Raw genomic sequence first — 24,472 nt, forward strand, 5'->3', positions numbered from 1 at the left:
CCCAGGCCATAGCAGAGAGCTAGATTGGAAGTGGAGCAGCCAGTACTTGAACGGGCACCCATATGGGATGCTGGCACTGTTGGTGGTGGCTTTACCCACTGTGCCACAGCGTCAACACATTGAGACATTGAGACACAATATAAACCCAACTCCATTTCTAGGTACATACTGAAGAGAACTGAAATGTGTCCACATAAAGCCTTGTATGAGAATGTTCATAGATCATTACCCCTAATAGCCAAAAAGTGAAAACAACTCAAATGTCTACCAGCTGATAAATGGAAAAACAAAATACAGCATATAGATATAAGAGAATATTATTTGGCCATAAAAAATGAAATATTGATACATACTACAACATAGATGAATCTTGCAAACTTTATGCTAAATGAAAGACATGAGACACAGAGGCCATATAATTATAATTCCATTTAAAAGAGGTATCCAGAATAGGCAAATCCAGAGAGAGGAAAAGTAGATTAGTGGTTACCAAGGACTGAAGGAACAAAGAAAGAGAAGTAATGTTAACACACTAGCTGTTTTTTGGGGGAAGTTATAAAAATGTTCTGGAATTAGTAATTATGACAGTTCTACTCAGTGAAATATGAAAACATTTTTAGTGTAAACTTGAAAAGGACATATTTTATAGCATGTGAATTAGATCTTGGTAAGAGAAGTAGTCCTACTCTCAAATATTTAAATGTCTTCAGATAATCTAAAGTTTGAAAAAATTAATTTTATTGTGATTGAAAACAGAGAAAATAAATTTTCCATGTGCCTAAATCAGGTAATATTGAGATCTGAAGATTTTTCTGTCACTAAAAAAAAAAATCCACTCTACAGTTTAAGTATCAAGGAACCAGGTAATCAGTTGTTAGATAAGATATGACAAATGACAAAAATCAAACGGATTTTTAACTATTTTGGTATTGGTAAGCTACAGCATTAGGAAAAGTGCAGACTTTCAGATTTAAATTCAAATTCAACTTTCTTCAGAAAAGTGATACAATTTTATTTATCTAGATCTACTGATAACACTATCTTTACCTTGATTGAAAATCCACTTCCCTTTTAGGATAAGCAATGCTAGCTGCTATAACAAAATCCAAGATCTCGGCAGATCAACACAATAAAAATCACTTTTCTCTGAAGAGAAAAAAATTACAAGGTACCCTCTAAATGTAAGAATTCAGAAGATTCAGGATTGGCAAGTCTGAAAGTTCTAATGAAACTGTCCATTAAAAGGTTCTACTGATAAGATACTGGCTCCACAACATAACACAAGTTAACTGACTATCTGTTAACATCACCACTGTTTCCCCTGGTACTTTAGCCAGTAGCAGCCAGGCACACTTTTACCACCTCCACTCTTCACCCCTGAGGAAGCCTGTTCACTATGTGTATGGTAGAGCACAGTCAGCTACCTAACGAGATGAAGAACAAGCTGGAAAGCTGATGATACTGTGAGTAGCCCAGAGACAGAATTATTCCACTCTAGCCAAAAAAAAAAAAAAGCTCTGCTACCACTTAACAGGGCTAAAATGCATCTGCTGGTATCACGTGAAGATAAATCCCAATCTGGAGAAAGATTTATTTCTCTCTAAAAAGCTTGCATATATGCCATTACCTGAAGTGTCTGAACCTTTAATGTTTAACTGGATATCAAAAGCATAAAATCTTACACATCCATAATACAAATTAAATATCCGTAAGAAACTGGAAAATGAGTTTGCAAATTTAATTATACTTTTATATGCCACGAAAGTTATCTAATTAGTATCAAAAGATTAAATTTTTATATGAAAGATTAAATAGGTCTCTCATATATATATGGCTTAAAATTCATGTTCCTGGAAGATCCAACTTCAAGATGATAAAATTCTACAAAATAATTCTAAAATATTGATTTTTAAAGTTTAATATCTCTAGCAATTATTTAAAATTAGACAATCAAATCAGTATTTTTATTGTTCAGAAAAAAAAAATGACTAAAAGTTCTAGAAAAATCCTTCTATAGAAAGCATTGATACAGGGGTCAGCACCCTGGCCTGAAGAGCCAGCATCCCATATGGGCGCCGGTTCAAGACCCAGCTGCTCCTCTTCCGATCTGGCTCTCTGCCATCGCCTGGGATAGCAGTGGAAGATGGCCCAAGTCCTCCTGGCTCCTGGCTTTGGATCAGCTCAGCTCTGGTCGTTGCGGCCAACTGGGGAGTGAATCATCGGATGGAAGACCTCTCTCTCTCTCTGCCTCTCCTTTCTCTGTGTAACTCTGACTTTCAAATAAATAAATAAATCTTTAAACAAAAAGAAAACATTAATAACATGAGTTTCAGAAACATGACTTTCACAGAACTACTTTTTTCTAAAAAGACACTAGGAGGATATCAAATACCTAATAAATTAAATGTATTTAATTAAACAAATAATAAAACAAATCTTAGAAGTCATTCAAGACGTTTGGTCTGTTTTTCATTAACCTTCACATTCAGTTTAATAGTATCATTTGTTCAAAAAGGTTTTAGAAATTTGAACCCTAGGTTCAGGTGTTTGGCTTAGCTGTGAAGAAGCCACTTTGGGGGCCAGCATTATGGCACAGCAGGTTAAGCCAGTGGCTACAACGCCACCAGCATCTCCACTTTCAGTGCAGCTCTCTGCTAATGTGCCTGGGAAAGGAGCAGAAGATGGCCCAAGTCCCTGGGCCCCCATACCTACATGGGAGACCAATACGAAGCACCTGGCTTAGCCCTGGCCCAGCCACAGCCGTTGTGGCCATTTGGAGAGTGAACTACCAGATAGAAGACCTTTCTCCTTTCTCCTCTCTCCTCTCTCTCTGTCTCTCTCTGCAACTCTGTCTTTTGAATAAAATAAATAAATCTTTTTTAAAAAACAAACAAAAAAGAAGCCACCACTTTTGGATGCCCACATCCCCTAAGAGAAGGTTCAACTCCTGATTCCACTCCCAATTCTAGCTTTCTGATAATATGCACTCTGTAAGGCAGCAGTTAATGGCTCTAGTGGTTGAGTTCCTGCCACTCAAAACCTAGAGTGAGTTCCTGGTTGCTAGCTTTGGCCTGGCCCAGTCTGAGCTGCTGTGTGCATTTGGGGAGTGAACCACTGAATGGGAGCTCTCTTTCTCTTTGTCTCTGAAATAAATAAATGTTTGAACTATACTGCTAGGTGAGATAAAACGTCCTTCACACTTACTTATTAAAATTTTGTAAGACAATAATCTTATAGAACATAAATGATTTTTGTATATGAACCAAAGCCCCTTTAATTCAACAGTTCCAGTGTTGTAAAGCTAGCCAGTTTCAAAAATGACCTAAAATAATAATGAATTACAAAAATGAGAGTGGTATAACTATATACTATAAACTATTTCCACTGATGATAAAAGTAAGACTTCCTTCTGAATTGTAGGCAATTTGGTTATAGAATGTTACAGTTTCAGGAGCCGGTGCTGTGGCAGTACAAGATGGCCCAACTTGGGCTCCTGCACCCACGTGGGAGACCCAGAGGAAGCTCCTGGCTCCTGGCTCCTGGCTCCTGGCTCCTGGCTTCAGTTCGCTGCAGCTCCGGCAGTAGCGGCCAGTTGGGGAGTGAACCAGCAGATGGAAGACCTCTCTCTCTCTCTCTCTCCCTCTCTCTCTCTCTCTCTCTCTCTCTCTCTCTCTGCAGCTCCAGCCATCGCAGCCAGTTGGGGAGTAAACCAGTGGATGGAAGACCTCTCTCTCTCTCTCTCCCTCTCTCTCTCTCTGCCTCTCCTCTCTGTAATTCTTTCAAGTAACTAAATAAATCTTAAAAAAAAAAAAAAAAGAATGTTATAGTTTCAGAACAGAATCTATATAACCAGTTCTATTCTTACTTCTTTAATTCTAATAGAATCTCAGAGTAAAGGAAACCTGGAAAACATGGCACAACCTGCCTTGATGATAAGGACAGCTAGAAAACCGAAATACTCAGAGTGACTTCCTTAGTTCAAAATGTGAATAGCAAAGACAGAGAAAACCTAACCAGAACTGAAAGATACAATCGAGAGACATTTGACCCCAAGACTGAAAACGGGGAGCCACACCTGCAAGCCCCAGTAAGGTTTGCTTTCAAAACTGAGTTCAGAGTTGAGTCAGGTCCTTCTTAGTTACTGAGAAGAGAAAATAAGAAAGGTGTCTGACCTAGGGTAGTTCAATCTAATAGATAACATTAAGTTCGTGCACATCTCCAATATCCAAGTCTAAATTCTTATCAAAGTCCAAAACTCAAATATAAGTGGACTTCTTGACAGATATCTTTCACCACCTAGGAGCAACCACCTAAATTTCAGAATAATTATTTCACACTAAAAGCCTACTTCAGGCTATGAAACCCCAGTCACGAAGGGATGACAAATTTCATATCAGAGTGCAATTCTTGGGGTAGATGTTGTGCCACAGCAGGTTAAGCCATGACTTCGGACTCACACCCCATTTCAGAGTGCCAGTGCAAGTTCCTGGCCACTCCACATTCTGAACCAGCTTCCTGCTAATGTGATCCTGTGGAGGCAGCAGATGATGGCTCAAGTACTTGGATCCCTGCCGCCTACACAGGACACCCAAATGGAGTCCCCAGCTCCTGGCTTCAGCCTGGCCCAGGCCTGATTGCTACAGACATTTGGGGAGTAAACCAGTGAACCCAGAAGATATTCTCTCTCTCTTTCTCCCTCCCTCCCTCTCTGGCACTCTTTCAAATAGATGAAAATAAAACTATTTTTTTTAAAGAACAGGATTCACAATCATCTATATGCAGTATCATATCAACATGAACTGATGTACTTTGCAATTTATATACCAAGTCTTAAACCAATTATCAATACAATTTGAGGTTAATTAACTCCAAAAGAGCTCTACTCCACGCCTGAGGTTTTTCATGATTTGTAATCATTTTCATAAATATGGCAACAACCTAAATTTCTAATTGGAAGATACCTTCCCTTCATAGCCCATAAAGATTTATAATTTTGTACTTCGTGTAAAAAATTACTTAGGAATTACTAAGTAATGTAAAGCACTTAGTCATAAGTGCAAGATTAACAGTGAAAGGATAATAAAAAAAAAAAGAAGCTATTAGATTCTGACTCCTCTTGTCTGATTAAAACTGTTAGCAACTCTTTAACAAACTTAAATGTCCCCGCGGGCCCTTCCTTCAAACAGCTACACACTCCCTTACTTCCCACACCGGAGTTGCTCACTCCCGCCCTGTGCTCCCACAGCACACATACCTCCCTCCTGACACCGGTTATATGATACAGTTATTTACTTTCAGGCCTGTGTCTCCCACTAGACTTGAATTTCACAAGAGCAAAGGACTTTCCTCAATCTTTTCCATCTCAGCATAAATATTCAAATGTCACGTCAATAATATCCTAATTACATAAATAAATGAAGCCTATGAAAGTGTACTTTGTCGGGGGAGGGAGTACACTTGTTCTGAGTTCACTGAGGGAGGAGGAGTTGAATTTAAAATATCCATGTTGAGATTATCTGTGATTAAGTCAAATCATGCAAAGAGGCCAGAGCTGTGGCATAGCAGGTTAAGTCGGTTCAAGTCCCTGCTACTCCATCTCTGATCCAGCTCCCTGCTTACGTTCCTGGGAGAGCAGTGGAAGATGGCCCAACTTCTTGGGTTCCCATGTGGGAGACCTGGATTATGTTCCAAGCTCCTGGCTCCCACCTGGACCAGCCCAAGCTGGTCACTGCTGCCACTGGAGAGTGAACCAGCTGATGGAAGACTTCTGTGTCTCTCTCTCTCTGTAACTTTGCTTTTCAAATAAAATAAATCTTTAAAAAAAAAAAAAAACTCAACATGTAACCATAAAGCTCACAGTACCTCAAGATTTTAATTTTTTTATTTTATTTTATTTTGTTTTTGTTTTTGTTTTTGACAGGCAGAGTAGACAGTGAGAGAGAGAGAGACAGAGAGAAAGGTCTTCCTTTGCCGTTGGTTCACCCTCCAATGGCCACCACGGCCGGCACGCTGCGGCCAGCGCACCGCGCTGATCCGACGGCAGGAGCCAGGTGCTTCTCCTGGTCTCCGATGGGGTGCAGGGCCCAAGCACTTGGGCCATCCTCCACTGCACTCCCTGGCCACAGCAGAGAGCTGGCCTGGAAGAGGGGCAACCGGGACAGAATCCGGCGCCCCGACCGGGACTAGAACCCGGTGTGCCGGCGCCGCAAGGCGGAGGATTAGCCTAGTGAGCCGTGGCACCAGCCCAGTACCTCAAGATTTTAAGCTTCTGCAGAATGTAGCCAAAGTTCCATTAATAGTATACAGCCACGGGAACCTTCCTTGTAAGGGACCCTAAAAGGATTTCAAATCTCCATTCATTCCGCTCTAACAGCTCCAATTGACTTTCCTAGAAATAACTGACCACAGGAACAAGGCCCTCCACGTCCGGCTGACCCATCTGTTCCCAGTCCCAGTGATGTCAGCCACAGCCATCAACTTTTCAATTTCTCAGGGGAAGTTTCATTCTCTTATGAAGCACTGGAGCTTCCCAGTCCACACACCTCCACCAGGAAAAGAGAGGGGCAAGGAAATGATCCACTTAACACCAAATAATCCTTGAAACAAACACCCAATCAATGTTAAGTAATCACTGTGGTGGTCCTAAGTACCTAAACTTCCTTTACAATATTGCTTAATAACAAAATGCTCAGAATTCTAAATAAGCACCTCACCACGTAACTTTTAGGATGGCAGTTCCTACGCTGAGGACTACTTATGGTTTTGTGGTACCATGAAACAGGTGATCTGCTCAACTGCAATATTTAAATTCTCACGTATAAATAAGTCAGCATGTAAACTTGTCAAATCTAGGTATGCAGAATCTTCACTGAGAGTCTATGCAATACACACCTGGGTCCCTTGCCCTAGGCTCTACCTACTGAATAACCTAGAAAGGAACTTTACACATTACAATCACTTGGAGAAGACTTGCTGGAGGAGAAACAAAGTTAGGTGTGTCACAAAGTTAGGTCATTAATAGGGTGCATATTACTTGTTACAGCCCCAAAAGTGTCTCTAGTGTATCTTACAAGAGACAGGCACGTTGGGAGGGAGTAGTTTTACAGCTGATCTCCACAAGCAGCACACCAACACACGGGAGCACTGACAGTCCTCCAGTAGTGATTAGCGCTGCAGGGGAAGAGCCCCTGCCGAAGCAGGCTGGGAGGTGGGAGGAGATAAGGCAAGTGAGTGTCACACTGCCCTCTCAGATACTTTTTGGGGAAAAAAAAAAAAACTTTTGGAACTGATAACTAGTGGTCCATCACATTGCAGATTACAGAATATAAAGATCCCACCTAAGCAGACATTTGAGCATGTATTTAGATATGTGCCCAAGAATGCATTTATAAATGGTATTTGGTCTATATTATACAGTACTATAGAAATATATGATTTTCGGGGCTGGAGCTGTGGCATAGTGGGTAAAGCCACCACCTGCAGTGCTGGCATCCCATATGGGTGCCGGTTCGAGTTCCAGCTGCTCCACTTCCAATCCAGCTCTCTGCTATGGCCTGGGAAAGCAGAAGATGGCCCAAGTCCTTGGGCCCCTGCACCCACGTAGGAGACCTGGAAGAAGCTCCTGGCTCCTGGCTTTGGATTGGTGCAGCTCCGGACATTGTGGCCATCTGGGGAGTGAACCAGAGGATGGAAGACTCTCTCTCTCTCTCTCTCCCATCCTCCCTCCCTCTGCTTCTCTGTAACTTTGCCTTTCAAATAAATAAATAAACCTTTTTTTAAAAAAAAGTACATGACTTTCAATTCTGAAAAACTATTTTCCACTACAAAAATATGTAAAACTATTCATATTTGCAATAGGAAATTTTTGCTGAGCTGAGCAGGAAATTTTCAACAGATTGCTATTCCCTTTGTAAATCTTAAATTTCAAACAAAATGTCTGAATAAACCAGAGCTCCAACTAGTTTGTTCCAAGTACTTACATACCTCAGGGCTCTTCCTCCCTACTAAAATATCTGTATCACAAGGTACTGACAAACACAGCTAATGCCAAGTAGGAGCTGTTTTTCTAAATCTACTGTTTTTCCAATAACCACCTTATTGCTGTGGTTATTCTAGAAGTTTAATAAAAATCTAAAGAGTACTACAGCACTGAAATAGTTCTAACTCATATCTTAATATAAAGTCTCTTCCTTACTTAAACACATAGTGTTAAGCTGAGAAAGCAAAGTTGTCTTCCATGGGATCCATGTTTAAAATTACCTGACACAACAAACATTTCCCAACCTAAAATCCAAGCCTCTTCATTATATAAACAAAAAGTTTAATAATTGAACTGTATTTATCCAGTACATTTATACAATTAAAACCATAAAGACTTCACTTTCATATACTCTACATGAAATTTCCCTTATTTTCTATACTACTCCAAGATTTCTTAATTACCGACCATGTCCTTTCAAATGTGACTCTAAGCACAGATGGAGCTGTACAGCTGTCTGTATTTTATTATTTTTGCAATATTCCAATGTAACACAGGATGGAAAACACTATCCCAGTGATTTACATTTGGCCCTATGAACAGAATAAAAAGGTGCACCAAGCTGTGGGGGTGAGGGATGGAGGGTGGAACGATTGTTCTCTTCCAAATTAATTTCCCAGTGTCCTATATAGAGGAAGAAATAAAAGAGAGGTGACAGAAGAAATGAATCTACCACTCAAAACTCTGCTCCTTGAAACAAATACAGTAGTCTTGAAAGTATAAGTTGTATAGGGGTCACACATTATTTTCAAGAAAATATTTCTCTTCAACAATGTGCAAATTTCTGGCCCAAGTGTTAGTAAAATAAAATTTTAGCCTAATAAGCAATAAAGGCACTAAAAAGGGTTGTAATCCTTCTTTATTTTTTTTAATGTACCTCACATTCATAGTCTCAGGTTGGTTAACGACTTTACATCCAAAATGATCCCTGTCCCATGTCTGCGAATTCTCATGTCTCTTGATAGTTCTGCATTCTTTACTAATTAACCGAGCCTCATTAGGTAGACACTAATAATGCTTCAGTCAGGAGACACACACAACCTCAGAATTCAAGAATGCAATCTATTAAAAGAGACTCATCTTATTCGTAAGTTGAGGAGCTGCGCAGGGAGAAGGGGGAAAAAACGGCACGAAAGCTGCTGGTCAGAGCAGCTGCGCCCAGCTGTGCACTTACTGGTTTGCTAGGGTACACGTTAGATAGATGCGTTTTTAGTTTCCCCACGGTCCAGTTCAAGAAGCAGCTAATAGTCTGGTCACTGTATTTCTGATTCGGTGCTTTAATGATGAGGGTCACAGGAATCTCCATCCCACTTTGGTCCATGGTGTCCCCAAGGACGGAGAGACACAAGTGGGGCTGCCGTAAGCCCAAACTGAGCCGAGGTGGTTACCGCCGGCGCGGCTGGGATGGGGACGGAAGTGAGTTCTTAATATTCCGTGTTCAAGTCAGTCACAAGTGCATCGGGCGATACGAAGGCCATTGCCGGTACCCAGGATGGACAGCGGCGCTCGCGGCGGCGGCGGCGGCGAGGTCTGGGTGCCGGGCCGTCAGTGCAGCTCTCCCGGCCAAGTCCGGGCTCCGCCTGGCTCCGGACTGCGGAGGGGGGCGGGGCGGAGACAGAGAAAGCGATGACAAGGGTGTGCCCGAGGGGTGAGGGCACGAGGCCGGGGTCACTGCCCCGCCCTCGCCGCGACCCCCAAGCTGAAACGCAACAAGGCCGCTACGCGACCGCACCGCCGCACGGGCCGGGAAAGAGAGTAAGAGGCTTAGGGCCGCCAGCCGAAGGAGGGGTACCTGAGACAAGGCCGCGGGGCCCGCCACCGCCGCCCTCCGCGCCCGGGCACAGCCGCGGGCCGCACAGTCCAGCCGGGCTTTTCCGCGGCGGCCGCTCCCTTCCTGCTGCTCCCAGGAGGCGGCCACGGACCGGCCCCGGGTCTCGCGAGGCGCCGCAGCCGGCAGTCAGAGAAGTTGGCCGAAGGGCGCGGCCACCTCACCGGCCGTGTTGCGCAGCGCAGGGCAGGACCAAATGCAGCCAAGGTGGCGACAGGTGACACCGGGGCGGGCAGCGAAGCAGCGGCGCCGGCAGCGGGGGAGCTGGTTTTGTTGTTGTTGTGAGAAGGGTCTCGGTCCCCTTTAAGCAGGAAGGCGCAGGCGGAAGTGCGTCACACGCGGTCCGCCCGGGCTCGTGGGCGCCGCCGCCAGCCGAGCTTTGGCCGTCCCGGGCTCAACTCGGAGTTACCCCGAGCCTCGTCGAACACTGGGGGAACCTGCACGGCCTGGCGGGTAGCTAGGCCGACGCACCTGCTGGCGGCAGTATATCCTGTGCTGACCAACCCCGAAAACCTGGGAACGTGTTTCTCCTTCCCAAGAGAGGTGCCTGCGAGTGGTCGTGATCTTTTTGACGCGGAATCAAACTTGGGCGCAAAATGTTTTTGAGTGTAGACTAGAATCTGGAAGCACGGTGCCGGGAGCTTGGCGGGGGCGAGGCCATGGAAGGCATGCAGGGCTTTCAGCTCAAAGCTGATGTTGGGACCCTGGCTAACCTCTCTCAACTCCGGCTGCTTCTCTGACTGGTCTCGATCCTGCCCAGCTGGCTGCATGCCGAGGACTACATGAGCTCTGGATAGGAGACGTGGTACAGTCTTGGCGTTTGTCAGCCTCTTGGGTGTCAGTTTCCGTCTTCTTCCTCGGAATCTTCAGGAAAGTTGACACTTCCCTGAGCACCTGCCGTGTGTCCAGTATGGTGGGAAATGAAGACCGATGGCAGTATTATTTTTCCGTTGTATAGCTTAGACACCGGGCCGCAAGGTTGAGTCCATTGTCCAGTCAAAGCTAACTCTCCATTTTTCTTAGGCGATTTGGGAGTCAATACAGTAAGCTGAAGTTTCTTAGATGTGCTTTTTTCATAGCCCTAGGCGTCCACTTACAGGACAAGCAGATCATACAAGGGACTTTGAGGAGCCAGTCTCTTTGCTTCTCAGCTTCATAAGGACTTAAGGGTGGCCACTAGATTAGTAGCCAAAGGAAATTCTTCCTTTCAAGAAAGAATGCAGCAGGAGCTCATATGCCCTCCTCCCACCCACCTTGTCTTTTTTTTTTCTTTTTTTTTTTTCTTTTTTGACAGGCAGAGTGGACAGTGAGAGAGAGACAGAGAGAAAGGTCTTCCTTTTGCCGTTGGTTCACCCTCCAATGGCCGCCACGGCTGGCGCGCTGCGGCCGGTGCATCGCGCTGATCCGATAGCAGGAGCCAGGTGCTTCGCCTGGTCTCCCATGGGGTTCAGGGCCCAAGCACTTGGGCCATCCTCCACTGCCTTCCTGGGCCACAGCGGAGAGCTGGCCTGGAAGAGGGGCAACCAGGAAAGAATCCGGTGCCCCGACCGGGACTAGAACCCGGTGTGCCGGCGCCGCTAGGTGGAGGATTAACCTAGTGAGCTGCGGCGCCGGCCCCACTTTGTGTTTAATACTGGACACCTAACATAGCTGTACCCTCCCAACTGCTTTTTTTTAAAGATTTTATTTATTTATTTATTTTTTTTTTTGACAGGCAGAGTGGACAGTGAGAGAGACAGAAAGGTCTTCCTTTTGCCGTTGGTTCACACTCCAATGGCCGCCGCGGCCGGCGCACTGCGGCTGGCGCACCGCGCTGATCTGATGGCAGGAGCCAGGAGCCAGGTGCTTTTCCTGGTCTCCCATGGGGTGCAGGGCCCAAGCACTTGGGCCATCCTCCACTGCACTCCCTGGCCACAGCAGAGGGCTGGCCTGGAAGAGGGGCAACCGGGACAGAATCCGGCGCCCCAACCGGGACTAGAACCCGGTGTGCCGGCGCCGCTAGGCGGAGGATTAGCCTGGTGAGCCGCGGTGCCGGCCAAGATTTTATTTATTTGAAAGGCAGAGTTACAGAGAGAGAGAGGTATCCCGTCTGCTGGTTCACTCTTCAGATGACCACAGAGGCCAGGACTGGACCAGGCTGAAGCCAAGAGCTTCATCCAGGTCTCACACATGGGTGCAGGCACCCAGGCACTTGGGCCATCTGCTGCTGCTTTCCCAGGCCATAGCAGAGAGCTGGATTGGAAGTGGAGCAGCCAGGTCTCAAACCAGTGCCCATATAGGACGCTGGTGCTGCAGGCGGTTGCTTAACCCACTACACCACAACGCCGGGCCCCCCAGCTGCTTAGCTTGAAATAAAAGTGAAGTCCCTTTTATTTCTAGTTGTGAAATGACCACAGTTCACTGTTACGCAGGTTTTCTGTGGCAGCCTTTGCTCTTTGTCTACCAGTAATCCTGTCACCAACAGTGGTCTGTCTGCCTTGATTCCTTCCGGAGAGATGAAAATAGGAATAATGAAACAAAGTTTATTAAAATACATGCCAAAAGAGGAACAGGCCAGTTGCAAAGAAACATGGCACACTTTCTTCCTGGTTTGGGGCTTTTATCCCACAAGTATGAGGGATGTTGGCTGGCAGTGTGGCCATGATGATCATGATTGGCATTTTTGATTGACATCTGGGAGTTGTATACCTTGGGGTTCTCTGCACATGTGGCTATAAACTAAACTGGTCTGGTTGAGCTCGCATTTTATCAGGATACTTAAACTGCAAAGTGGGCAGTTTTGTGTGGCCCCACACAGAGCACAGGGTCCTTTGTTCCACCCCTGGTGGAGGGTCTAATAGGCATTCCACCAATCACTCATATCTAACCCTCTGCCTGACAATTCTTTTTTTTTTTTTTTTTTTTTAACAGGCAGAGTGGACAGTGAGAGAGAGAGACAGAGAGAAAGGTCTTCCTTTGCCGTTGGTTCACCCTCCAATGGCCGCCGTGGCCGGCGCGCTGCAGCCGGCGCACCGCGCTGATCTGATGGCAGGAGCCAGGTGCTTTTCCTGGTCTCCCATGGGGTGCAGGGCCCAAGCACCTGGGCCATCCTCCACTGCACTCCCTGGCCACAGCAGAGAGCTGGCCTGGAAGAGGGGCAACCGGGACAGAATCCGGCGCCCCAACCGGGACTAGAACCCGATGTGCCGGCGCCGCTAGGCAGAGGATTAGCCTAGTGAGCCGCGGCGCCGGCATCTGCCTGACAATTCTAATGGGACCTACATTAATTATAACCATAAGAAGCCCTTGCAGCTAGGGGCAGCCATTTGGCACAGTTCTAACCAATGAAGTGGTGTTTGAAGGTTGCTACTGGGTCTTCCTTCCAGAAAAAGTTTTAAATGGATGAGTTCTGTAGACCAGAGCTCATCTTTGCCCTATACCTGTCTTCCTGCTTGAAGAAATACGATGCTGGAGGTACAACAGCCATTGTTCACTCATGAAGCAGCCAAAGAGGACAAAAGCCTATGTGCCAAGGATGACAAGGCAGAAAAGCTTAGAGAGACTGAGTCTTTGATGGCATCATGGTGCCACAACACAAGCCCTAGGTCCTCTACCTTATTACTTCTTGGCTTTTGTCAAGTACCTGTTTGAACCAGTTTCTGCAAATAGCTACCCAGTCCTATCACTCTTGCCCCATAGCATTTGTGATTCAGACTCCCAGTAATCCTTCAGAGTTGATGTGGCCATCTCAGTTGGCACTATAAAATGTATATTATTAATGAAATGTAAGCAAATAATTATTAACATGAAGACTATGCATTTCACACATTAAGTAGGGTCAATATTTAAAGCAGAGTCCATCAAAAGTTCACTAACATACAAAATCATTAAAAGTTGTAATGAACATTCAATAAATTTAAATATATGGGTAAAAATATGATATAGTGTCAAACAAAAGTAATTGTAACTTTACTAGAATTAAGTAGATACCTAAAAATGTTTTTGATGCTATTGAACTTGATCATAATAAATGCAGTTTGTAAGCATCCCATGTATATAGTCCTCTGTATATTGACAGGGTTTGACTTGGAATTTAGGGGAGAAAGACTAATTAGGATTTATGGGCTACAAGATATCAGTTACTGAGCATTCTCCTATGTAAATCACTGTACATGTACCATTTGTTACTAAAAACAGCCACTGATGAGAATTCTTTTTCTTTTCTTTTAATATTTAAAGAGGTGCAGAGAGAGGGAGAGATCTTCCATCCTCTGGTTCACTCCCCAGATGATAGCCTCAATGACCAGGGTTGGGCCAGGCTGAAGCAAGGAGCCAGGAGCTTCATCCAGGTTTCCCATGTCGGTGGCAGGGGACCAAATACTTGGGCCATCTTCCACTGCTTTTCTCAGGCCATTAGCAGGGAGCTGAATTTGAAGTGGGGCGGCTGGGTTGCAAACCAGCACCCATATCCACTGTTCTGCAACACCAGCCCTGATGCAAATTTTGAAGAGAGTACAGTGGTATAGATAATAAAAGGCTTGTGATTGTTAATAATAAGCTTACTTTATAAATATCAGCTCAATACATATAAACCAGTTTAATGATTCAGGAAAATTTCTGTCCCTGGGGTAACTCTTTTTATATTTATAAAAAGAATGTAAAAGAAAAATCTAAAGAAAATTTTTTGTGGGGCCAGCATCATGACACAGTGGGTTAAGGCATTGCCTACAATGCCTGAAATCCAGTATGGATGCTGGTTCGATTCCCTGATGCTCTACTTCTGATCCAGCTCCTTGCTAATGCACCTGGCAAAGCAACAGAAGATGGCCCAAGTGCTTGGGCCCCTACACCCATGTGAGACACCAGGTTATGTGTCTGGCTTCAGCCTGACCCAGCCCAGGCTGTTGCAGCCATTTAGGGAATGAACCAGTGGTGAGAAGATCTCTGAGTCGCCACCTCTCCCTCTAACTCTGCCTTTCAAATAAAATCTTCAAAAACAGAGGAAATTATATGTAAATAATAAAAAATTATTTCCAGTATTTGTGGAATGTTTAATTCTTTGAGGTAAGAGAAAGGATAACTACAAAAACATGTATTTATTCTTGAGTTTCTAGTTTCTTTTACAAATTTGAATAAAGTGCTTGTGACTGAACTTTTCTCGGAAATTTGGAGCCCCTTCCCAGAAGCCAAAATATGTTTGTGATGCTGGGTAGTGTAGATTGATGTTTGTTGTTTGATTTTGACTGCTTTCTTAGAAGCAAGATTTCAGTCAACTGATGATCTTGCAGTTTCAGATTCAAAAATGATCTTGACCATCTGGCTTCCAATTCCTTCCATTTCTACCCTCACCATCCTTCTTATGTTTTCTAAGATGCCATGCCACAAAGCATCCAATCAAGTCCTAATCAAGTGTATTTAAAAAAAAAAAAAAAAAAAGACAACCTACACTGGAAACCAACAAATGTTGGCTCATTTCAACACTACACTTTAAAAATCTTAATTGGTCCCAGATGTTTGATTATAAATCATCTTAGAGAAAATGGGAGAAAAACCACACATGCATTAAACGCCAAGTGGTTATTTAGAGTGATGTGTCATCTAATGAATTCTCAACAGCCCTAAGAAGTAGTGAGCACACTGGAGTGCAGCAAAGTAAGTGTCTTGCCCAAGGTCACGCAGCTATTAAGTCCCAGAGTTCTGTGATAATTTCTTAAAGACATTAAATATGATCTGGTCATGCAATGTGCATCTATCTGTTCTGCACCTCTTTGCCAATCTTGTGTCGCTCCCCCTCTTCATGGAGGAACGACACTAAACCCTGCCTAGGCTTCCTATCCCAGTCACGGCACCATTATGTCGTTCCCTGTCTTCGTGGAGGAACGACACAGGACCCTGCATTGCTCTTTTGTCTGCTCGGCCCTTCCCGGGTTTGCTGCTGGTTCTTCCCGGGTTGGCTACCGACCCTTCCACCTCCGTGGAAGGGCGGTTCCCCCTGCCACATTCCCCACTTCCGCGGGGGAGCGGCACACCGCCGGCCGGCTCTCTCGGGGGCTGCTCAGGTGTTCCTTCAGATAGATGTTCCTGGTGCATGTTGTCTCTCTCCTCCTTTATAGTCCTCTTCCACCAATCCCAACTCTGCTACCCACACGCCGAGTACGCTGCTCTCCTCCAATCAGGAGCAGGATCAGCTCCTGCTGCTCAGTCAATCAAATTGGCGAGAGGCAGCTGCGTAGAAGTTGTTACTCCCTTCTCAGCGCCATATTGTGGGAGAGCAGATGCATAGAATAAGTCTTAATTCCAGTAACAGCCTAGTCCCAGTTGCTCCCAGTTGCTCCCCACAATCTTGTAGCTAAAGATCTTGTTCAAATCAATCTTAGTGTGTGTAACTGGCACCTGTCAACTTACAGCTTTGAAATTTGTGTCCAACATTGTCTGATCATTCTCACTTATGGCAGTCTCAGATTCATTTTCTGCAACCCTTAACTTTTTCTGCTAGACTATGGTCCTTCTTCTTTGTTGAACTCAATTTAGTAGGGCCATTAAGACTTTGTAAAATCAAAAGTATTTTATCTAAAAAAATTAAGTTAAAAAAACAGTTCTTATTCTAATATAATACACACTCTTTCCACTACACTGAACTTTCTTAAGCATAATTATAAGTAACAAGACACATTCAGGAGGAAAAGCCTTTCATGAAGAACAATCTGTAGGTCATTTAGGTCAATCTTCCAAGTACTGTCAGAATCATTTGCACCTCTGAAAAGCAATAGCCAGCCTCAAACCAATCCAGGACAAGGGAGTGCCATAGTTTGCACTGTGGCATAATCTATTGTTATGCAGCCATGGCTGTTAGAAGTGAATTGAAATCTGCTTTCTCATAACTTGTCATTAGGCCCACTTTTCCCCTCTTGATAAATCCAAAACATGCTTATCTTTATTCCACACACCAGCCCTTAAATAGACAGCTATGAAATATTCTCCATGACTTTTCTAGACCAGATAGCCCTAGATCCTTCAACCATTCTTAGGAATAGTTTCCAGATCTCTGAAGACTTGATTGAGGCTGCAGGACCTGTGCCTTCCAAGTGGCTAACTCAAAAGGCTTGCAAGTTGATTATTGCTGGGAAGTCTCAGTTCTTCCCCATGTGGGACTTTCTGCTGGACTGTTTTGAGTCTTCACAACATGGTATCCAGATTCTCCCTGAATCAGAGATCCAAGAGACTAGGACAGAATGCAATGCCTTTTATTGGAAAGCAAATAATTCACCTACATTGTGCTCTGTAGGTCACATAGACCAACCCTGAGTCAATGTGGGAGGAGAGTAAATATGGGCACTGATACCATAAGGGGAGGACTGCTGGTCTCATACTGGAGGCCAGTTATCATACTCTATCTTACCAAAGTACAGCAGGTTACAACAAATTGGGGCCAGCACTGTGGCGTAGCAGGTAAAGCCACCGCCTGCAGTGTCCGCATCCCATATGCGAGCCAGTTCAAGTCCCTGTTGCTTCACTTCTGATCCAGCTCTCTGCTATGGCCTGGGAAAGTAGTAGAAGATTGCCCAAATCTTGGGACCCTGCACCCACGTGGGAGACGCGAAAGAAGCTCCTGGCTTCAGATCGGCTCAGCTCTGGCCGTTGCGGCCATGTGGGGAGTGAACTAGTGGATGGAAGACATCTCTCTCTCTCTCTCTCTCTGCCTTTCAAATAAATAAATAAATCTTTAAAAAAAAAAAAAAAAGTACGGGGCCAGTGCTGTGGAGCAGTGGGCTAAAGCCTTGTCCTGCCTTCACTCGGCTCAGCTTCCAAAGTAACCACTGCTGTTGAGGGGGCAGCCAAGTAGAATCAACAACATTGCAGGAAGAACTGGAAATTTCCTGTTAGAGATGCCACCTGTCTTCGCCTGGACAGCTCTCCTCCCAGGCCAGCGAGGTAATGCAACAGGGTGCTTTCCTCAAGGAAGTTCACACCTCCCTTATGATGCATCCCATGTGAAGAGATAGATAATTCTGGGCCTCATAATTGGGAACGCCTTAAAGCCCACCTGATTATTATCAGGCCCTTTCTGTCGGTTTCTATTTGCCTCTCAATTGGAAAAATTATTCGTGTTTAGACAGTAGCTTTCTTAAGTTCTCCAGTAATGACTGTCCTTTGTTCTAGACCCTGTATGTCCCACTTGGGGCCTCATTCCTTTATAATCATAGCCTCTACTCATACATCAATGGCTCTACTCCGGACCTATGTGTATTGATGGTCCTCTCCCCAACTTAATGTGTATGAGTGTTCAGAATTTTTCTCTACAGACAAACCCCTCTACCCACAAGAGACAAGTGGCCCTTTCTCACAGTCTTGGTTGGGATCAGCTTTAAACCACGTCCATCAAACAGTCTTCACAAGGGTCCATTTCCTCTCCTCTATGAAATCTTCTAATTACTTGGTTAATGCCACTCTTAGGGTCATTGGTTGCTATTCTCACCCTGTCTTTTATACTACAGTGTCTGTTTAAGTGTTTACATGAGTTGATAATGGAATGAACCAAGGTCTTCACCAACAAGACAGTCAACCAAATGCTGCAAAAGGGATATACTTGCTTCCCCACCCAGGAGACAGCAGCTTGAGAAATCGCCCCATGACAGCAGAGAGTACCTCATCACCCCATGTCAGCAGGAAGTAGCTCTAAAGACAGATCATCGTTCCTCTGCCCGTCCTGGACTTTTGGGGCTAATGTGATCCCATACAACTCTTTATGAAAAACAAAAAGGGGGAATGTTAGTAAAATGATGCAGGCTTATCTATGGTGCAGTCTATACCCCAGACACCATCCTAGGCTCTAGCTCCAGCCGCCATGGCTGGAAGCTAGGTGACCCCATGGCCCAGCCACAGGTGTCAGCTCCACATCCATCCTAATGGGATTCGCTACTCCTACTTTTCTGCTTGCCCTCTGGCAAAGTTTTAAAAGGACCTATTTCTGAACACTTGGCTCACTCGCTCACTTGCTCTCCCTCTCTCTCTGTCTCTTGATCTCTCCCTCTCTTTCTCTTGATCCCTCTCTCTCTTACACTCTCTTCCTTCTTCACCCCTTCCCTCTGGTTTGTCGGGTTTCCCCAATAAACCCTTTCCCTTAAAAAAATGCCCTGGCCTGAAACACTGGCATCCCATATGGACACCAGTTCTAGTCCCAGCTGTCCCTCTTCCGATCCAGCTCTCTGCTATGGCCTGGGAAAGCAGTAGAAGATGGCCCAAGCTCCTGGCTCCTGACTTCGGATTGGCTCAGCTGCAGCCATTGTGGCCATTTGGGTGTGAACCAGCAGATGGAAGACTCTCTCTCTCTCTTCCTCTCTCTCTCTCTCTCTCTCTCTCTGTCTCTACCTCTCTCTGCAACCCTGTCTTTCAAATAAATAAAAACAAGTATTAAAAAAATAGACGCAAGGGAACAGAACAGTCTGCACTTAAAAAATAATAGATACCCCTTTCTATCGATATGCAATATTCTAAGTCCAACTCACAATACCAGTATTGCAGTTGCTTCACAATTGCTTGCCTGTCCATTGGCGTTTCATCACTCTCTTCCCAAAGATCTTTTATCAATTTCCTTCCACTTACAACACTATTGATTGTATGTCTCAAATTTTTGTAAATGTACTTCTAAGAATAAATATTTACAAATATAAATAAATGTATTGTAAAATGCTGCTTAGAGGCAAATATAGTAGAGCTGGGATTTTATTTTTGCTACCCTATATTTAAAGAAAGTCAAGAATATGCCACTAAATTTAAACAAATCTGATAGAGTCATTGATCTAACCTGGGGTTCTTTTTCTTTTTTTTTCCTAAGATTATTTATTTATTTGAGAGGTAGAGCTACAGGCAGAGAGAAGGAGAGACAGACAGAAAATCTTCCATCTACAGTTCATTTCCCTAATGGCTGCATTGGCCAGAGCTGGACCAATCTGGAGCCAGGAGCCAGGAGCTTCCTCCAGGTTTCCCACATGGGTGCAGGGGCCTAAACATTTAGGCCTTCTTCCACTGCTTTCTTAGGCCATAGCAGAGAACTGGATTGGAAGAGGAGCAGCTGGGACACAAACCAGCGCCCAGATGGGATGCCAGCGCTGCAGGTGGAGGCTTAGCCCACTACACCACAGTGTCAGCCCCCGGGGTTGTGTTTTGTTTTAAGATTTATTTATTTATTTGAAAGTCAGAGAGATCTTCCATCTGCTGGTTCACTCCCCAGATGGCTGCAGTGGCCAGAGCTAGGTCAGGCCAAAACCAAGAGCCAAGAGTTTCACCCTGGTCTCCCATATTGGTGGCAGGGGCCCAAACACTTGGACCATCCTCTACTACTTTCCCAGGAATTAGCAGAGAGCACGGTCAGAAGTGGTACAGCCAGGACACGAACCAGCACCCATATGGGATGCCAGCATCATAGGTTGTGCCTTTACCCATTGTGCCACAATGCCAGTTCTTAACCTGGATTCAGAGATAGACACCTAGATGTTCGTACCCCAGAACTGTCTGTAAGGACTACATGTATGTGTACATGTGGGCAATTATTTGCAGAGAGAGTTCATGACTTCCATCAGCTTCTTAAAGAGCCCAAGGAAATCCTATCCTCATCGTGAGGCTTTCCCAGTTAAGGGAAATGAGTTGGGGTGAGCATTTGGCCTAGAGTTAAAGCACACCCACATGTACATTGGAGTGCCTACATTAGATAACCGCCTCAGTTCCTGACTCCAACTTCCTGCCAATGCAGACCCCCTAGGAGGCAACAGAGATAGCTCAAGTAATTGGATTCTTGCTACTCATGTGGGAAATACAGAGTGCATGCCTAGCTATTGGCCATCATGGACATTTGGGGAGTAAACCAGCAGGTGGGAACTTGTGTTTTCCCCCGTGTCCAAAATAAACTAATTCTTTTTTTAAAGAAGGAAATGGGCTACTAATCCAATTATCAAGATACTGCCTCAAGGCTCCAAATTCATCCTCATTGCCTACTTTGCAATAGTAAGAATTACATCCTGTAAATATCTGTCCCTTTCAAGCTGGTGTGAAATTAAGCTTTGTCAGAAGAGGGCGCTAGAGGGACACTGGAGGACACGGAGACTAGCTGCCTCTATCATACAGTGTGCTCCTTGAGGCAGGCTCTTGCAAGGAAAGTGGTACAGCAACGTGGCCTCTACAACACCCAGCTGCACCAATAGCCTACAGTGTGAGGCAGCTCTCATGATCAGCTTATCCAGGAATCCTCTTAGGCAACTTTGCAGGCAACTCCTATGAACAGCTTGCTCTGGGATTCACTCAAGTAACTTCACAGTGGAATACCAAGGGTATAAGAACCTCCATAAAAACAGCCTTCCCTCATACTAGTTAAGTGGCTTTGTACCCTCAGGGAACTCTGATATCTACTTTTTTTAAAGACTTACTTTATTTATGTGAAAGGTAGAGTTAGAGAGAGGGAGGGAAAGAGGGGGAGGGGGAGATCGTCCATCTACTGGTTCACTCCCCCAAATGGCCACAACTGCTGGGGCATGGCCAGGCTGAAAACAGGAGCCAGGAGCTTCTTCTGAGCCTCCCACATGGATGCACAGAGCCAAGCACTTGGGCCCTCCTCCTCTGCTTTCCCAGGCACATCAGCAAGGAGCTGGATCAAAAGTGGCACAGGAGGGACTCTAACTGGGACCATTTGAGATGCTGGCATTGCAGGTGGTGCTTAATCCACTATACCACAATGCTGGCCCCAGAACTCTGATATCTAAGTAGCCACAGTCATTGGACTTCAGTGACAGTCCCCCAAAGGGCACTGCTGATCCCTCTATCTGTTATTCCCATATTCTTTAGAATTCGCTCTGTTCCTTACTGGTCATCCCCTTAATACTCTAATACCCTGTTAAAAATAATTCTCTATATTTAATTTTTTAGATTCTAAATACTTTGTGGTTTGTCTCTTAAATGGACCCAGACTAATATAGAATTGATATCAGGAGTGGTCCCAGGAAATGAGCATGCAAAGATGGAACTTGAGAATTGGTTCTGTCATGCCCCTTGGCTATGCTCCTCCCCAGTAAGAAATTAGATGCTAGAAGTCCATGGCATACAGGGTGTTACAATGAAACCATTATCTACACTCCGTTGTGATGATATGCCTACTGAAGCAAATGATTGCACAAGTGGTTACCAGACTGGACCCTTATGTCAATTAAGATGATTATAACATCAAAGTATGGGAAGTATGGGAAAGATTCTCATGAGTGCACTTGAATACTTACAGAAAATGACAAACTTATTCTTTCAGCTCTCAGCTCAAGTCACAGTGTAAGACCAAAATGTTTCCATGACAATGGCGAAAGAATCCTTTAGCTTTTGCAGACATAGAGGTGATATTTGCCGAAAATCAACCATAATTTTATTTTAAGGGTTGCTGAATTATAGTAATAGTTGAATTCACAGTCCCATCAGATTGTTCATGTGAATGGTAGGGCATTGATTAGGAAAGAATGGAATCATGGGCATTGGAATGACATCTGCTTGGACCAAGATGGGACTGACTGTCTTGAAACTCCCAACTCACTCTAAGTGCTCCCTGTTAGTGAAAGTAGCTTGCCCCAGGACCAGTGCTGTGCCATAGTAAGTTAAGCCTCCCCTGCAGTGCCAGCACTGGTTCAAGTCCCAGCTGTTCCACTTCCTATCCAGCTCCCTACTAATGGCCTGGAAAAGCAGTGGAAAATGGCCCAAGTGCTTGGGCCTCTGTACCCACATGGGAGACCCAGAAAAAGTTCCTTGCTCCTGGCTCCTGGCTTCAGACTGGCTTAGCTCCAGCCATTGCAGCCATTTGGGGAGTAAACCAGATAAAAGACCTTTCTCTCTTTCTCTCTCTCTCTCTCTCTAACTGTGCCTTTCAAATAAAAAAAAAAATAAATCTTTAAAAAAGAAAAAGAACTCCACCCACTGCTTCTCCTGGGCCCACCTGAGACTTTGAGTACAGGAAAGACCCAGCTGTGCAACAGGAAATAAGGTGGACTGTATACTTCCAGGCATACATGTCTACCTCACTTCTACTAATGCCTGCTTCTAGCCTGTGCCATTCTTCAGGACAGAATCACCATTTTTCATCACATTCTCCATCATCCCTCCTCATTTCACTTTTGTATCTGTCCCAATTTCTTTGTGTTGATAGTGCCTTCCTAATTAATTGTGTTAAAATTTTGAGGCTAAATCCAAGATTGGTAGAATGATTGATTAGTTTGACCGGTAAGGATAAAGAAAGGGGGAATGACATCTAGGTCAAATTCTTTGAATACTAAACACCAGCAACCCATTTCACTCATTCGTCTTATAAGCATTTAGCACTCCAAAAATACAGATTTTTATACTTTTTATCTTATCTTGAAAAATTTTCCAAAAACATGCATGACAGTGTTTAAATAATTACATAACTGGTCAAGAGAAAAGGTCAAAGTTCTTGAGAAAAATCTTGGTTGAGTTCACATTATTTTCCCTTTCTGGTTTCTTTCCCTGTGTATGGCTCTTCATGACTCCCTAGGGTTTGTAAACTAGGTTGAGTCTGAAAAAGCAAACTTGCCTTGACTGGAAAACTTAAAGTTCTCCATTTCACTGACTAATAGGCAGCCTCTTGAGTATTCTTAAAGAATGCAGGATTTTATCTCCCTGAAGGGATATATGTTTCACAACTTTGATATTGCCTAATGCAAAAATACTCAGTTGTGTGGCCAGAATATGTAACTAAGATATTTCTAGAATAAAGACAAAGCAACTTACCCTTAATGGAGTGCCTATTGCAAATGTGCAGGGTGCTTAATGTTGTTATATGATGATCTCTTTGAATCTCTCAAACCATTTTCAAACTCAACCTGTCCTACCATTGGATGGATTATCTATGCTTTGCATTTACCATACAACAGTTACTTCTTGATAAGTCTGCCTCTGCTCTGGACCATGAGCTCTTTGGGGCTAGATATTATGCCTTAATAATTTTTATATCATTGTTGAACCTCCATTTGCATATTCACAACAAATTGTTAACTAAGTGATAATACTCATTTTACAGAGAAGGAATGAGCTATAGTGACCTTACAGAATTCATCCAAGGTCACTCAGTTACTAATAGAGTTGCTGATAAAAAAATAAAATAAAAAGCCCTTGAATGTTATGGTATTTCTACTAGTAACACCACTTCTAACTATGGTCTGTAGAGTTTTTATATAGACATTTGATGCTGTCTATCTTGTGTGGGAAACAGACAGTAAAGTGAGATAGTCTGGGCCATGTTGCGAAGATTTAATAAAAAGACCACAGAACTGTCACAGGAACAAAGTTCAGAAGCAATGAGGGCAGGGATATCTCTCTTCAGGCATCTGCTAGGAATCTCAAGCAGCTAAAAGCAGTGTCTCTGGTTAACTCTAAACTTGCTTGTTATCTATGCAGAAAAACAGAGAAAAACAGCCACAGGAAGGTCAGCACTGACCGGATTCTTATCACTAGTATACTCTCTTCTCTCTTTTTATGATTGGCCATGTCTCAGGCCATTTTCTTTCTAACTCCTTCTCTTCCAAACTCCATATTTTAACCTATAAAGGTGCTTCCATAAGTTCATGGAAAATGGAATTAAAAGA

General features: G+C 44.2%; 1 protein-coding gene across 5 annotated transcripts in view; it reads right to left on the reverse strand.

Annotated features, from left to right (window-relative positions):
• The window catches only part of HERPUD2 (HERPUD family member 2), a 146,786-nt gene that overhangs the window by 35,999 nt on the left and 86,315 nt on the right, over nt 1-24,472 (reverse strand). The window contains exons 1-2 of one of the 5 annotated variants that reach the window (XM_017344424.3): nt 9,831-10,185; nt 9,213-9,629 (exon numbers count right to left, since the gene is read on the reverse strand). The exons of 1 other annotated variant lie outside the window; for it this stretch is intronic. In XM_017344424.3, the coding sequence (XP_017199913.2) occupies nt 9,213-9,359 (147 nt within the window). In that variant the 5' untranslated portion in view covers nt 9,360-9,629; nt 9,831-10,185. Of the gene's footprint in view, nt 1-9,212; nt 10,187-24,472 lie in introns of those variants that run through there. 3 more of the 5 variants (XM_017344425.3, XM_070059719.1, XM_008261634.4) reach the window with 3 other exon arrangements.

This window comes from Oryctolagus cuniculus, chromosome 16 (assembly GCF_964237555.1).
Source record: "Oryctolagus cuniculus chromosome 16, mOryCun1.1, whole genome shotgun sequence".
Classification (NCBI taxonomy): Eukaryota; Metazoa; Chordata; class Mammalia; order Lagomorpha; family Leporidae; genus Oryctolagus; species Oryctolagus cuniculus.